At 43.2% G+C, this 16242-nt stretch overlaps 2 protein-coding genes across 2 annotated transcripts in view; both read right to left on the reverse strand.

Moving 5' to 3' along the window:
• F5 (coagulation factor V) overlaps positions 1–12346 on the reverse strand; it is a 77192-nt gene extending 64846 nt beyond the window's left edge. The window contains 2 exon segments of the mRNA XM_028864411.2: positions 8796–8884; positions 11906–12346. Of these exon segments, the coding sequence (XP_028720244.1) occupies positions 8796–8884; positions 11906–12063 (247 nt within the window). The 5' untranslated portion in view covers positions 12064–12346.
• Positions 12347–13970: 1624 nt separating this feature from the next.
• Positions 13971–16242, reverse strand: part of LOC114690001 (selectin P) — a 34075-nt gene continuing 31803 nt past the window's right edge. Inside the window, 2 exon segments of the mRNA XM_037211311.1 lie at positions 13971–14842; positions 15362–15417. Coding sequence (XP_037067206.1) covers positions 15363–15417 — 55 coding nt within the window. The 3' untranslated portion in view covers positions 13971–14842; position 15362.

The raw sequence follows: 16242 nt of genomic DNA on the forward strand, positions 1-16242 counted from the left end.
GTTTGACATGTTTTAAAAATTTATATTCATCAGAACAAAGAACATGGCAGCTGCTATGTATGAAAAAGAGAGCTGTAGTGTAAGGAATAGATAGTGGTATATTGAACTAGTGTGCGTAGCAGTGCAGTGGTGATTTTCTGGACGCATCTGGGAGTTAAGCTAACAAGCTTTTCTAACAGATGGGATGGAGCATGTATGAGGAGTCAGGAAAGATCCCAAGGCTTCTTGATCTGAGCCACAGGCTAAGTAATGCTGTGAGTTACCATGACAGGGAAGAATCAGGAAACAGCCTAGGGACACAGACATCAAGACCAAGGCTTTGCTTGCTATTACCAGGCACAGGGCAGAGTCTTGAACCACACAGATGAGTAAAACACAGTCCTTGACCCACCCCCAGGGGATCACAAAGTAGTTTGAATGTAGACATACTCTAGATGGACAGGATATTATGGGAGCCAAGAGGCTGCAGGGCCAGCTCCATCTGGTTCCTTAGCAGGGAGCTTATATATGAGTCAGAGTTCTGGAGACTCATATGCTAGAATTTCCCAAAGCGTAGTCTTAGAAGACTCCATTTCAGACTATACTGGTGTCTTACCAAAAGACAGATTCCCAATTACCACCTTGGCCTCAGTTCTGGAGACAGAGCTTGTGACTATGCATTTTAACATGTGCTCACAAATGATTCTGCTACCCATCAACTCTAACTACAGTTCAGTCTAGTGGCAGCAACAGCTGCCCTCACACCCAAGCCAGCCATAATCTCACAGCATCTGTTTCTGCCCACTGGGAGTCAGAGAAGCAGAAGAAGGAAGTTCTAGCATGGTCATGAAGTTCAACCAGCATCCATTTACAATAGATTGCATCTGCAGTGTGATAATTAGGATGGGACTTTCACTTATTGTTCCTTCAATATATCTAAGCACTGTAAGTCCTTATATTAACCTTCACAATAAAATTTTAGGAATAGCTATTAGCTCTTCATATTACATACTATGAAAGTGAACCTCAGAGTATTAAATACTATTCCATAAAACCAACAAAGGCAAAGCTATGACTTAAACTTAAATCTGTCTGGCTCAAGGGACTGAATTTTAAGCAACCTCCTCTTATCCAGCACTTCCCACCTTGTGTTCTTTCATACATCAGGTACTGAGTGCTCAGACTGTCTTAGGCATCAGCCTGTGGTGACACACGGATGCGAAGTAAACACTTTCTGACTTCTTAGAGCTCGCAAAATCTTAAGAGAAGCATTCTAACAAATAAGCACACAAATGTTTCATTATAAACTGTAATAGCATCAAAGAAGATGCCATTCTCCTGGATGTGAAGATGCAGGAAGGGAGAAATGAATCAAGGAACACAGGCAGGTCTAGCTAATGGGAAATGAACAGACTGTAGTGGCCAGCGCTGTATGGAGAAAAGTCTGTCCCTGGCTTGTGAGTAGGGAGAGGGTCAGACTTGGCAAGCATTTTCCTCAGGATGGAAGGAAATCTTTGAGGTGTGAAGGCAGGGAAATGAATAAATAGGCAAGTGGGACCACCGTGTGTAAAAGCTCTGAGGTGCCAGAAAACTCTGCCTACTCAGGGAGCTCTTGATGGCCACTGAAGCAGGTAAGAGAGTATCTTCTCTTAGTAGGTAAGAGAGCAAGGTGTTGAAAGTAACACTGAAGGCACCATTCAGGCCAGTCACTCAGGGCCTAGTAGGACATTTGGAATTTTGGTTTTCATCTGATAACAGGTAGAGGTTATTGAGGTTTCTCAGCAAGATACAATATGACCCAGATTTCCAATATGTTTTTTTGGTCCTTTAATTTTTTTGTTACTGCCTTCCATTCTCTCTCTCTCTCTCTCTCTCTCTCTCTCTCTCTCTCTCTCTCTCTCTCTCTCTCTCTCTCTCCCTCTCTCTCCCTCTCCAAGATTTTGCTTTTAAATGATGTCTGTTTCTTGAGAATGATCTAGGGAGAAATTGGAGTAGAGGCTAAGAGAAGGCTCTGAAAGAGACGTTGGTAAGATTAATGCTATAATGGAGGTCTTCAGCAAAGAAAATATCAGATTATGTATGCTAGAGATGGAACTTGAGGCAGCGAGTAGGGACAAACAAGGTAATATGGTGCCAGTAACATTCTGCTCAGGACCTGGGTAGACAAAGGTGACAACCTGTGGCATGGAAGACACCATGCAATGGTTCTGTTTGGTGTGTGTGGTGGGCAGGACAACGCCCCTTTCCTGCCATGTTGTCATGCCTAGGATTTGGAAGTGTGCTGCCTCGTGTGGTAAAAGGGACTGTGCACGTATGAATAAATGAATGGTTAATTGTGGGAGTCAGAGATCTTCCTGGGCTACCAGCTGGGTCTTATGGAGTCACGGGGTACTCATTAAAGGTTTACAAGAGAAGCTGGAGAGGGAAATCAGAAGATACCACTCCACTAACTATGAAGATGAAGGAAGGGGAAAACGCCAATCAACCCAGGCAGCTCTAGTTAATGGAAAACGGAAGAAAGTGACTTCTCTAGAGTCTCCAGGAGGGACAGAGCTCTGCTAACTCCCCCTTTTAAACCTAGTGAACCCGGCTTTAATCCCCCACACATCCAGAACTGTAACTGTAACAGAAGAAGAAAAAATTGATCCATATTTTGAGGCAGGGTCTTGCCATGTAGCCTAAGCTGGCCTCGTCATACTTATGATCTCATTGTCCTGGCCTCCTCTCCTGATGCTGGAATTATAGATGTGTGCCAGGACATCTGGCTGATTCATGCTTTTCCAAGGCACTGAATGTGTGGTAATTTGTCACAGCTCAACAGAAGTTCTGCCTTCCGCGCTCTGTTCCCATCTATCTACCCACTCTTGTCCCCGCCCCCTTGGCCCCTATCTCTGTGGCCACTATTATCTAGTTCCTGCCTCCTTTGCCCCTATCTTTGTGGCCAGTATTATCTAGTTCCTGCCTCCTTTGCTCCTATCTTTCTGGCCGCTCTTGTCCTGTTCCTTTTGTTGAAGTCCCCATCTTGGAACTTATGTTGTTTTTATGCCAGGAGCTGTTTTATTTGTATTTCCATTTGCTCCGGACAGGATCATGGAGGACGCATTCTTCATGTCTCATTTTGGAGATGATTAACAAAACCTGGGGAGTATGTGTGTGGAGGAAGAGAGTTGGCTTGCCCAAGATCGGTCACTGGCTCCCTGGCATTGCTGAGACTAGAATCTAGGTCTTGGAGCTCCCAAGAAAACTCTTTTCCTAATTCTTTCTTTGGAACAGTTAAGACTCTAGCCTTCCTAGACTAGTCCAGATGGATTCCTCTTTCTGGTTTCCGACTTCGTCTGCCTCATTGGCTGCCCCTGTCTTCTGAATGTCACCTTTCATCCTGACTTACTATGGAAGCACAACCTGCCCAGGCTGCAAACAGCCCGGTACTTACTGACAGTACCATCACAGTGGGCACAGTATTTTGCTGTCATGTTTCTCTTGCATGGTTACTTGTTTGTTGGTGTCAAATGGCTACAAAGACTAGCTGCCAAGAAAAACTTTCCTAAGTTATTGGACCCAGTAAGACCTCATACTTCAATGGGCATTTTGACAGTATGGGGTGTTTATTCAACCTCCCTTCCTGCGTCTTTATAATTAAGGGACAGCTAAAGGATGTTTTCATAACTGCGGCTCAAATACTTTAGCGCATGTAGCAGACTCGAGGCTGAGGATTTCCTCCTCTCTCAGCCACATAGTCCAAGCCCTTCCCCACTGATGCTTTGATGGGAGAGAAGGAAGGTTGGGGGAAGGAGTAATGCACCTTGGGGCTTAGAGAAGACTGCATAGCATGCAGCCAATCTCATGCAGTTGAAGAATTGGAAAGATTGCAGTAGATGAGCTCATCAGATCCACTGCTCTCTGATGAACAAAGAATAACCACATAAAAAGACAGCCTGTGGTTAGCAACCGACCCTCACCTGAGGACAAGGATTTCATAGAAACATGTGGAGACTCGAAACTTTGAAGTACAAGTTGGATTCCTGAAACCACATCTGGCCTCTCCAACTGTCTAGGTGTCCACAAACCTCACCAGAAAGTCACCTTCAGGCCATAACCCAAATGACTAGCCTCTGCTTTCAATTCAGTAAGCTATTTTGGCCTCCCGCTGCTGAAGAGGTGAAGAACTATGACTTGTTCATGGCTCAGCTGGAACCACACCCACCAAGTGTTTGGAAAAGGAAACACAGCAAAGGTACAAATAACACAGGGCTGGATCTGGGCAGTGCTAACTAGCATTCAAATCCAGATCTCAGCCGGATCAGAGGCTTCTCTTTCTCATCAGTTCTGTATCCTAGGATCTAATGATGAACGCAATGGCACTCCTACCATTCAGGGGCAAGAGTTAAGCAGAATTGGAAGTAAAAGAAGGAGCTGCAAAAACCAGATGCTACAGCCCCTCAGTTCCCCCACATTAAATATGTTCTGTGATACATAGATGCTGATGGAAAGCTAATGTTTAATGTGAAAGGGCTTATTTATGATCCTGGCTGTTCCCACCCTCTCTTAAGGTCTACTTCTGACCAACAAGGCTCTATCAGGAGCCCACTACAAAAGGCCTTCATCTGGGAGGATGTCTGTCACAATGGTCTCCTTCTTGAAACACTGTTGTTGCCTCCTATCAGTTCAAAAGTCTCCAGTCTGGTTATGGTCCTTTCTGTTACTATGCATTCAGTACAATGCATTGCCTAGCAATGACATCAATATTTGGTGGACCTGGCAAAAGCCCCAGAGTATTCAGCTTTGAACACTTGCTTTCTCTTCTTGGCCTAGTGAATACGTCCCCATTTACTCACAAGTTAAATAGTTCTTATGAATCTATTGAACACAGTAAGCTCTGCGCTTGAATATGAAAATGGATTCTGCAACAGAGGAAGGTGATCCTTCTTCCCACAACCACAAAAGCCATTTTATAGGTGACCTTAATGCCCCACCCCAGGACCCACAGTGAGGCAGCAGCCTTTTTATCTAAGGCTGAACTAGTCATAGCTTTTAATACCAGAGCTTCCTGCTTCGTCTGTGTTTAGACTCATCAATTATTCCCCAGGTATTTCTACTGAATTAATAACTATTAGATTCCTGTGGTGCTCCTCAATATCCTTGAACCTCCCATTCATCTCCAGAATGCTCCTGCCTCCTTCCAAGTCAGAGCCACTTTTTAAGGAAAACCCTGCTTGCCTTGTGTTTCCATTTCCTCACCCGCCACCCACTCCCCAAGTCTCCACCATGAGTTCTCACCCCCACCCTCACTACAGCAGAAACTCGGCTTTACTAATCCCTCTATTAGTAGTCATTGCGTTTGGTGCCATTTGACTCTGCCTCTGGGCAATCAACCTCCTCTGCCCGCTCTAGGAAGACTTTCTCAAGCTCTTCGGTGGACATGGCTTTCTCGGCTTATCCTGCTGGCCTCTGTTGCTCCTTTGAGCTCTGTCGCAGCCTCCTTTTCTCATTACATTTTCCTTGGGTGCTCCCTCAGAGCTTCATTTATAACCTGGTTGTGATGTCTCCTGAATATTTGTATCTCAGTCCTTCCTCCTAAAAGCAAGACTCATACCCACCTGCTCCTTTGATAACACTGGGTAGATATTCTACAGACACATCAGACTCCAAGTCTGACCTCATCATCCCTGCAAACAAGGTTCCTTTTTTTTTCCCTTAAATTTTCTCTCTTACTGAATGGCACATTATCCATTCTACTCTTCAACCCAGAAAACTTGAAGTCAATTATAACCCCCTTCTTCTGTTTCCATCCAATTAGCCACCTGTTTAGCTGATTTGAGCTCCTAAGTATCTTTGGAATCCATTTAATTTTCTCCACCTCAGCTTCCCCGCTGTCTTTTTCCTGGATTAGCACTAAAGCCAAATTACTGCTTTTTCTCAAATCCATCTTCCAGATGTGGACAGAATGATCTTCTTATTCTAATTAATTTTTAGTTAGCATAGGGAGTGATGGTGTTTATTATGGCATTTTTATACACGTGTGGTATTGTACTTTGTTCACAATCACAGACCAATATTGAAACAGTATTAAAGTACAAATCTGGGTCTATCTTCCTCCCACTTAAATTATCTTAGTGGTTCTCTACTTTCCTCCAGGCAAAGCTTTTAGACAGCTCCCTGATCTGGCTGAGTCTATCTAGTCCAGTGGTTCTCAACCTTCCTAACGCTGCGACCCTTTAATACAGTTTCTCATGTTGTGGTGACCCCCAGCCATAAAATTATTTTCGTTGCTACTTCATAACTGTAATTTTGCTACTGTTATAAATTGTAATGTAAATATCCACACTTTCCAATGGTCTTAGGCAACTCTGAGAAGGGGTCATTCAACCCCCCAAGGGGCACAACCCACACAGGCTGAGAGCTAAGCTGAGCTAAACCCTCTTGTGCTCTGTTTTTGTTGTTGTTGTTGTTCTAAAATGCATCTTTATACTCCCATTCGCACCCACTGTTTGGCTTTCCAATTCCCCTTTCTTTCTCTCTCTTCTCAACATTAGACTGGAGACCCTTCATATCATTCTTCTTTGTCACTGTGCTAGAACATTCTATCACTCATCTCTAATGGCTGACTGATGGACTGCAGAATCCACCTTTATATCCCAGACCCTCAAATGTGCTATTCTTAGGTTGTGATAATTAAAAGGAAAGAATACTTAAATGTATTTACCTAGAGGCAAATAAATATATAAATTATAATACACAAGGAAATAAAATGAGCAAAAACATAGTTGTGTTGATTTATTCACAATATTATGATATACATGCTCTAATGGAGGCATAATTCATAGCTACAACAGCAGCAACAAACAATGTAGCTAACTTGTATTAAATGCTTATCATATGCGAGCATTAGCACAAGCACTTTGTATTCATTAACCAGTCTGAGCCTCACAGCATCTCTAAAAGGAAAGCATCAGATCACGATGCTGGCAGTACACAGAAGAGAGAGAGTCCTAATGCCAGGATAGGGTAGAAATCCGTGCAGTGTCATAAAGGATGTGGCTTCTGGGTAGGCACCTGTAAAAGCCATGGTTGTGGCTGAGTTTGGAGCCTCAGAGAAGAAGAGAAAGTGGGAAATTGAGAAGGCATGGTAAAGGAACTCAGAGGAAAGCCAGGGGAAGTGTCACGCAGGAAACAAGGTAAAGGGCTCCAAAAGGGAGCGCATCAGGCAGCCTAGAAGTGGTGAAAGAACTGGAAAGAACTGATGGTGCTGTCACCTCAAAGGTCACAACTGACAGTGACGGAGTTAGTCACACTGGAGCAGCCTAGGGAAGGCGTGGAGAAGAGAGGATGTAGAGAATGGCATTGGCCAGGGAACTGGGAGGAAGGAATGGAGAGAAAAGAAAGAGGCAGGAGGGTTAAGGAGAGATGTTTTCCTTTTTCTAGATAAGATTTACCAGAAAAATGACTTTGTTGTTGATTTTTTACTGAAGAAAAGACTCAAGTCGAGGAAGAACTGAAGAATATAGGGAACCAGATGAGGCAGGGCAGAGTAGGGGGTGGGGATGGGGATGGATGGGCAGAAGAGGCCGGAGGTGAGCCTGGGGAAGATGGCCGACCATCACCAGGATCGGGGAAGGATGGGGGAATTGATGGCAAGCGGCCCAACTGGAAGATGTTCTCCTCTGTAATTCCTGTAAAATACATTTCTATAGCTAAGATCCTAGAGTCCTTGATAAATTAGTCTTTGATTAATGAAGCACCAAAGAAAAATAGAAGTTTTTTTTTTTTTTCAAATGCCATAGCTTTTAGAAAAGCTAAACGCAAAGAATCAAACATTCCTAGCTCCTTTTAATGAATGTAGGAAGCTGGAGAGAAACAATGACAAATTCATTCTGTTGGAGTGCATCTGTGCCTATGCAAACAGATCCCAAGCCCCAGGAAAATCTGAGTTCACTTTGTCTCACTCTTGTATTCACAGTGCCTAATTCAATGTCAAGCCCACAGAAGGTGCTCAGCTGTGGGTTGTTAGATGAACAAATACAAATTCAAACACTGAAGCATTTTGTGTGGCTTTCTTGACTAAGGTTAAAAACATGGCTGGCTGTGTGGGCATGAGACCTGTTCAAGGAAGAACTCCTGTTTGGTTTAAATTTTACTGTCTCTGAAATTTCTCAAGAGTATGAACAAGGAGCTCCATATTCTCACTGCATCTGGGCATGCACACAGAGTATATAGCTAGTGTCTGATAGAAACATCATACGTTTAAACAGAAAATAACTAAGTGGATATTTAAATATTTTTTACATTCAATTACTTTGGGGTGTGTGTGTGTGTGTGTGTGTGTGTGTGTGTGTGTGTGTGTTCTACCATGGTGCATGTGTAGAAATTAAGAGAACAATTTGAGAGACAGTTTTTTCCTTCTACCATGTGAGTCTCGGAGATGGAACTCAGGTCTTCAGGCTTGGCAGCAAGTACCTTTGACCACTGAACTATCTGGCCAGTTCACAGTGTGGGCATTTCAAGTATAAAGGATATAATACTATCCATGAAAATTATATTTAAAATTAAAAGAAATACAAACTAGGTCTGGTGGCACAGACCTATAACCTCAGCTACTTGGGAAGCTGAGACAGAAAAATCACAATTCACAGTTTTCCTGGGCTATAGACCAAGTTCAAAGCTTGGCTAGCCAATTTAGCGAGACCTTGTCTCAGAATAAAAATTTAAATGTAGACTGGGATTTAGATCAGTGTTAGAGGTTTTCCCTAGCATGCATTAGACTGTATGTTCAAACTCCAACATAAAATATAATTTTAAAAAATATATTTCAGACTTACCTGAGATGCTAGACCGTGGCTTTTCTTTCTTAAAATATGGCTCATATTCTCTGTAGACAATTTTCTTGAAGGAAGGTATAGAATTCAAACTAGAAATAAAATACAAAACCTAATTTGAAAGTCATATGTGATATCTATTCCCATTCCAAAAGAGGAGGTGTCTACACGCTCAGATTTTGTTTATAAACATAGAATGACAGTATTTTATTGTATTTCCAACGTCCAAGATTTTATAGATTGGAATATCAAGTCAGATCAATGGAATAATCATTTCAATAATAATCTTTTCAACCATAGTCTTCCATAAATGTAAGTCTAATTTTGTTCTGATTCTGCTTTTCAGAATCAATTTTTTTTTATAATGGAAGACAAATTCATGTGCAAACTCAATCTTCAGGTCTAAGTCAAAAAATACAAGTCACTGATAACTATATATTTGAACTATTTTTCAATCTATTAATCAGATATGATTTTAAATTGTTTTCCACTTTCATTTTACAATTTTGGACCAATGTGGTAACTTGGCGTCTGTTCATTGGAGCCTGTTTCTAGTTGAGAGAATGGAGACAGCGGTAAGGGCAAAACTCTGGGATCTGTACAGGAAACAAACCAAAATCCTGCACTGAAAAGATTAAGTCGCTTCCTATGAAGATGCAGATGATAAACAGCACCGCAAAGATCCAGGAGGGTTAAACCATTTCCTCAGCTTTATCCAGACCCAGGATAAAGGTTCCAGTCTCTATTTCTAGGGTAAATGAGGTTCTGCATCTTGGTAACTACAGTACCATATTTCACAGGAGTGATGAAGACCTCGAAGGAAGAGCTTCCTCTAGTAATTTTCCCTACCAACAGTGTGCTGGCTGGTGCTGTGTGTCAACTTGGCACAAGCTAGAGTCATCAGACAGGAAGGAGCCTCAGTTGAGCAAATGCCTCCATGAGATCCAGCTGTACGAGTTTTATAATTAGTAACCCATGGGGGAGGGGCCAGCCCCATTTTGGGTGGTGCCACCCCTAGGCTGGTGGTCCTGGGTTCTGTAAGAAAGCAGGCTGAGCAATCCATGGGGAAGCAAGCTAGTAAACAGCATGCCTCCATGGCCTCTGCATCAACTCCTGCCTCCAGGATCCTGCCCTGTTTGAGTTCTTGTCCTGACTTTCTTCAATGGGGAATACAATGCTGAAGTGTAAGCCAAATAAACCCTTTCCTCGCCAACTTGCCTTTGGTCAAGGTGTTTCATCAAAGCAATGGGAACCCTAACTAAGGCAAACAGCTTACCCATTTTCCATTTCCCTTTAGAGGGGAAGACATACCCATATAATACACTGTTGTTACCTAGAGCCCTCGTGTTGTACATTTGATCTGAATTTGTTCATCCCTAACCTTCTGTCCTCTGACTTACCTGTGCGCTACCTCGGGCTGAACACACCAGCCACATATGTGTTCTACCACAAAGCAGGAAAATTGGTACTGGAAAGAATGTTTTTTTCTTTGAGGGTTCAGTAAATGGCAGTTTCCTAAGACTATGGGTGTGGCTTAGATTATCACTCTAAATGCATTACTTGAAATCATTTTAATGTGATATTTCTTATTAGCATAATACCAAGATAGACTGTAATGCCTTCCCAAATAGCCCAGTTACAACAACAACAAAAATTAAACGCTTATTATGCATTCATACTAAAATGCTACACATTGCTTTCAAAACATTACATTATTTTTTGGCTGATTGCTTTGGTTTTGCAATTGTAAAAGAGGAACACATCTTTCACAATCGCTTAAACTTTGATGTCAACTAAAAGGAAAAAAATGAGTCAACCAGAAGGCTAGGCTTGCCATATAAAATAAAAAACAGTAGCTGTAAATGCTGAGCAGAATCTATGATTTGGTTAGCTTCAGGAAGGCTTTCATTTAACCTTCCAATTAGCAAAATGTATTTTACAACTCCAAGATAGGTTTGATATTACTTAAACCTCCTCTTAGTTACATGTGCTTTGGAATGGCCACCTCACCTGGTCACTAACATGAGTAATATTCAGGGCAGACAAAATATCCAGGATAAGCCATATTCCAGGAAGTAATTCAAAGTGAAAGAAAGAAAAAAAAACAAAAAAAAAAATGAAGCCACATTAGGTGGCCAGGAATAAGTCAAGAAAAGGTGAAAATACAAAGTGTGTCCTCTTTTCATGAACCAACGTTCTGAAAGTTATTATAGGAAGGCAGCAAAATTAAGGCGAGAGTCACTAAAATATCTGCTTACAATGAAGCACTCGGTGGACATCGTTCCCTTTAGATGGGCCTGTGTCTACAAGGAATGGCTGTTATAGAACTAGAAGTTCCTTTTTTTTTTTTTTTTTTTTTTTTTTTTTTTTTTTTTTTTTTAAAGCAGACTTACAAGGCTGGCACCAGACTTTCTGGAAGGTGTAAGAGGGAGAGGGAGACTGGTCATTTCAACCCATCAGTAGACTAAACTAACAAAGTGGGAGCCAACAGTATGGTGTGTGTGTGTGTGTGTGTGTGTGTGTGTGTGTGTGTGTGTGAGAGAGAGAGAGAGAGAGAGAGAGAGAGAGAGAGAGAGAGAGAGAGAATGGTTAGCTATGGCTGTGTGAAAAATTTCCATATCGTCAGTATGATATCTACCTATCTATCTATCTATCTATCTATCTATCTATCTATCTATCTATCTATCTACCTACCTACCTACCTACCTACCTACCTACCTACCTATCTATCTATCTATCTATCTATCTATCTATCTATCTATCTATCTATCTATCTATCTATATATCAGTAGAGGCAAAATTAGCACCCACCACTGTTATGTTTTAACTGTGACTTTAACTGTGTTCTCTCTGTCTCTCTCATCTGTCTTTCTCTGTCTCTGTCTCTCTGTCTTTCTCTGTGTGTCTCTGTGTCTGCCTCTGTGTGTGTCTGTCTCTCTGTCTCTGTCAGTCTCTCTCTCTCTCTCTCTCTCTCTCTCTCTCTCTCTCTCTCTCTCTCTCTCTCTCTCTCTCTCTCTCTCTCTCTCTCTCTCTCTGCCCCGGAACAAACAAACTTGCAGTTACAGTGGATTTTCTCCCCTGGAGAAGCCCACCTGGACTCCACCCCGAGTTACCTTGGGTCTTTAGTCTCAGGATGGTAGTTCCAGAGGATGCCCTGAGCAGCCACGTAAAACTGCCTTAGCCGCGCTGCCTCGGCGCGGTGGCTGCCCCAGCCCGCCCAGCTGGTGCTCAGGACCACCAGGAAGCAGAGGCGCGGGCAGACTAGGAGCATGGCCCTTGTCCTGCCGTGCACTGCCACTGCCCACAGTGCTCAGGTCTCCGTCCCCGCTGAGCGCGCTGTCGCTGTCGTGGCTCCCTGGGGGACTAGGAGGCAGCGGGAAGCAGTGTCCCTGTCCCCTGTAGCAGCGGCGGCGGCAGGCTCACTCTACCTCCCTTCCCTGGCTGTGCCTCCTGTAGGCATGGGCTTGTCGAGGTCACTCCCCCCTGTGGCCAGAGGCATTTATTAGGGAACCAGACTAGGGACTGTGTACGACAAAGAAAGGGCAGCCCAGCTGGAGGTGGTGGCCCAGGAACGGTGCCCAAGAGTCTCTGCCCCATCACAAAGCAGCAGCAATCTCAACCCATGCACCCTTAACCTGCAGGGGGGCGGGGCGGGGCGGGGCGGAAGGGTCAAAGTTTAGGCTTAAGCCAGCCGGTTTCCACAAGCCTCGCTAAGACCCGATACCCGTCCACTGATTTCAGGGAAATGACCCTGTTGCGGTTACTAAACTCAGAAACCGGCCAGAGGACGAGTCCACCAACAGGTTAGCGTTCTAGCTTGCTTCGGTAACTTCTACCAAGGCACAGACCACCTGGTAAGGGCTTGTCACCAGCGGACAACGGGGCTTAGAGTACTCGTTTGAGCCCGTTGGTAGCTGTGTGGTCTTGGGCCAATTACCTTTTATTTCCGGAGTACTTTTGACGTCTGCAATTCTAATTTTCCTTGATCCGATTATTGTGAGGGGAAAAAAAATGTTGTAAACTGTATGGTCCCCTAGTGCCAAGGCGGCTGCAGCCTATGCTCTTGTCTACATTTATGTTGTCCTGTTCTGTGGTGCCATGTTTTGAAGGGTCCTATGCGTATTGTTTTAGATGTTATTTATCTGTTGGTGGAGAAACTGAGAGTTATAATATCTGAATCAGCAAAATGACTTGTCCCGAGTTCCCCAGAACTCTGTTTCTGCCCGTGCTTTATGCTTTCAGCACTTTGAGTAAAATTGTAATCTGGCACCACCCTGGCTCCCTGGCATCCTCCCCACCCCCACTCTTCCTTTTGTTCCCTTGCTCATATTATTCAGTCAATGTAGAATGCCCCTTCTCAAGTAAGGCATGATGGCACATGCCCATAACCCCAACACACAAGGGCCTGAAGCAGGAGAATGTGAGTTTGAGGATTGAGATCAGCCTAGGCTACACAGCGAGACCCTGTACCAAAATTAATTAATCAACAGACACATGCATATCTAACTATATTAAAAAGAATGCTCACATCCATTTTCTTCCCTCTCTGTTCTCCCATTCTTTAAAGTCAGTTCAGCCTTTATCTCTGATTCTGGGTTCAAATTGATGTCTCTCTTTTATGAACTTAATCTATTCAGATTATATACTCCTTTTGATTACCTAGTTTTTCAAGGTTCCCTTGTATCCACTGCTAGATTATAATCTATGCAAAAGCAGGAACACTACCTTGCACTCTTGACCCACAATTCCAGGGGTTCCCAACATTGTCAGAATCCTCTGGGTATTTTAACAAAATGCAAATTCTGACATGGGAGACAGGGTTGAGGCGTGGAGATCTCGGGTCCTATAATACCTAGCCTAGTGTCTGTCTGTCTGTCTGTCTGTCTGTCTCTCTCTCTCTCTCTCTCACACACACACACACACACAGAGACATGCATTAGATGTTATTGACAATGTATCTGAGAAAAACATTTAAAGCAGTAAATCACTAAATTACTTTTATTTTTTTTTCAGAATCCCTGTAACTTCAAAGGAGGGCTTTACTGTTTTTTGCTTACCTATCTGTTTATGTGTATCCAGTGTATATGTCGATCTTTGGATTTCATTACACCACAGCAAGGCAACTAACTGCATTGTTTAACTCCCTAATGTTTGCATCAATTAGAGACAAGTCATATATCATTTTCGGTGACTTATTTATTAAATAAGTGAATTAAATTACATATAAAACATGTCTGTTCTTTCCTGCAGAACAGTAATGCAATGAAGACTTTTTCTGTTCCTCTGGCTTTTTCTCTGTGGACGGGAGACATAGGACATACATTTGCTGGCTCATTGGAAGGTCTAGCTGTCCTTTGGATGACTGTAACTGTGACCACATTGGTGGCAGACAATGTGAGATATATAGACCTTACTGAACAAAACATGAGGAGCAGAGCATTTGGGGGAGTCCAGTTACATATTCAAACAATGGCCTTTGGGGGCTTTGGCAGAGGGAAGGTCTGCAGTAGAATGTGGAATCCTGGCTCTGTTCTCGGTCTTCCGTGACCTCTGGTACCATCTGGAAGTTTCTGCAAAAGTGTCAGCAGCAGAGGTATAAACAACCTCATAGACAGGAAACACTGAAGGCCCAGGAGATCTTTACAGCAGGCTCTCCCTTAAGCTGGAGGTTTTCCTGTCCTCCAGCATCTTGAAGTACCACTCTTCAAATCCAAGAGAAAGCAGATTTTCAGCTCTTCAGAGCCTGGTCTCCTGGTGAGTCAGATGCCCCAGTGCCTTGGACTAACTCCCGTTTTCAGTAAAAGTAAGGTCAAAGCCACAGACCACAGCAGAAACATTTGCTCCTGTTTCTGTGGCTGTGCTAGAGGAAGGTGAGAGGCAGAGCAGGAAGGGGTGGATGGAGAGGTGGGAATGTACACAGTCCTTTTGCTCCATTCCTGTCCAGTTATTTACAGAAAACTGCAGCAAATGCAATGGAGTTAAAGTCGGGAAACTTGACATCTGCATGCAGAATCCTGAGAGACTCAAGGAGGAGACAGGAGACCAGATCTCTGAAAATGAAAGAAAACAAATTAAACTATCCTTAGAGGAGAAAGTAGTCTTTCACCATGCCTATCCCCTGATGTTCAGGACAGTTGCCTCTTTCTAGGTTCTACCCTGTCTGCCAGCGGGTTGCTTTTCTTAGGAAAGGGGACTTTTCATTGCAGGATTTGAAAAAAATGGTTCCAGACAATTCCAGTTTTCCCATCAGGCAGCGCAGGGGATTTTGATGCAAGCCCACACTGTCAATACCACTTGACTGCCAATAATGGAATCTCACACATCCTGGAGCAAGTGATGTGCTGCTACAACCTTTCATCTCGGAAGGAATGGAAATCCTTGGGTAAACTCTATTAGCCGTCCACTCTCACATACACTTGTTGCCAATATGGTTTCTGTCACAGCTTTTAACATTTTAACACATGCTTAACAGTTAGTACATGATGATATAAAGAAAATTAAAACTTTACATCCTTGCTCTTTCCCTTGCTGTCTTATTTTCTTCAAAAATATCCTCCTAGAGAACTCACCTCAAGGAGTTGGGTCAAATGCAGCATTAGTGAAGACTCCATATGTTCCTAGGTGGCTGAAGAACAGAAACACAAGGATGATCTACCATGACATTACTCCTCCAAACAGCCAGCTCACACTATCTCTAGAAACAACAGATTGCCACCTGCCCTGGAATTCTATTTTAATAAGAAAAATAAATGGAAAAAGCAACTTTCAAGGTCCCACTCAGAGCTCTGGGTAATTTGACTTGCACTTTCCACTCACACTTTTTCATGGTACTTGGGAATGGAACCCAAGGCCTCATGCAGGCTAAACAAATGCTCTACCACCAAGTCACATCACCAGACCTACCTACACTATTGTTGCTATTGGTTTTTGTGCAGAAAACTTGGTTTACCCTATAAGGGGTTGCAGCCTCTTCTTGATAAGAAATAGTTACAAAGTTCTCAATCTGGATAACTGATACTTGAGCAAGGGTTTCCACAGAATGTTAGTACTGCCCCCTAGGGATGGGTTTTGGATTTTCATGATGTGATGAAGAGGACAGACAGGCATTGTGGGCAGAGGTCAGGGATGCTACATGTCCAAAAAGCCAAGATACAAAAGAATTGTAGATCTTAGATCCTATATGGCTTTGGAATAGCATTGTTCAGGATTAAAGATTGCCGGGAACATGAAAATACTAAGTGTGTTTTTCATCTTTTAAGGTGGAAGTCATTGCCCTGTGAATTGAACTAATACAGTATTTTCCCAGGGGCAGCCCACTGTCTCTTCCTGAGCCATTGCTCATGGAGAGTCTACTGAAATTTACAAACTTCCAGTGGCCTCCAAGCACTCACTAGTGTAGCACCCGAGCTTTATCACTTGGTTTCTATGATAAGTCACTTCCCACTTTACT

Source organism: Peromyscus leucopus, chromosome 15 (assembly GCF_004664715.2).
Source record: "Peromyscus leucopus breed LL Stock chromosome 15, UCI_PerLeu_2.1, whole genome shotgun sequence".
NCBI classification, from domain to species: domain Eukaryota; kingdom Metazoa; phylum Chordata; class Mammalia; order Rodentia; family Cricetidae; genus Peromyscus; species Peromyscus leucopus.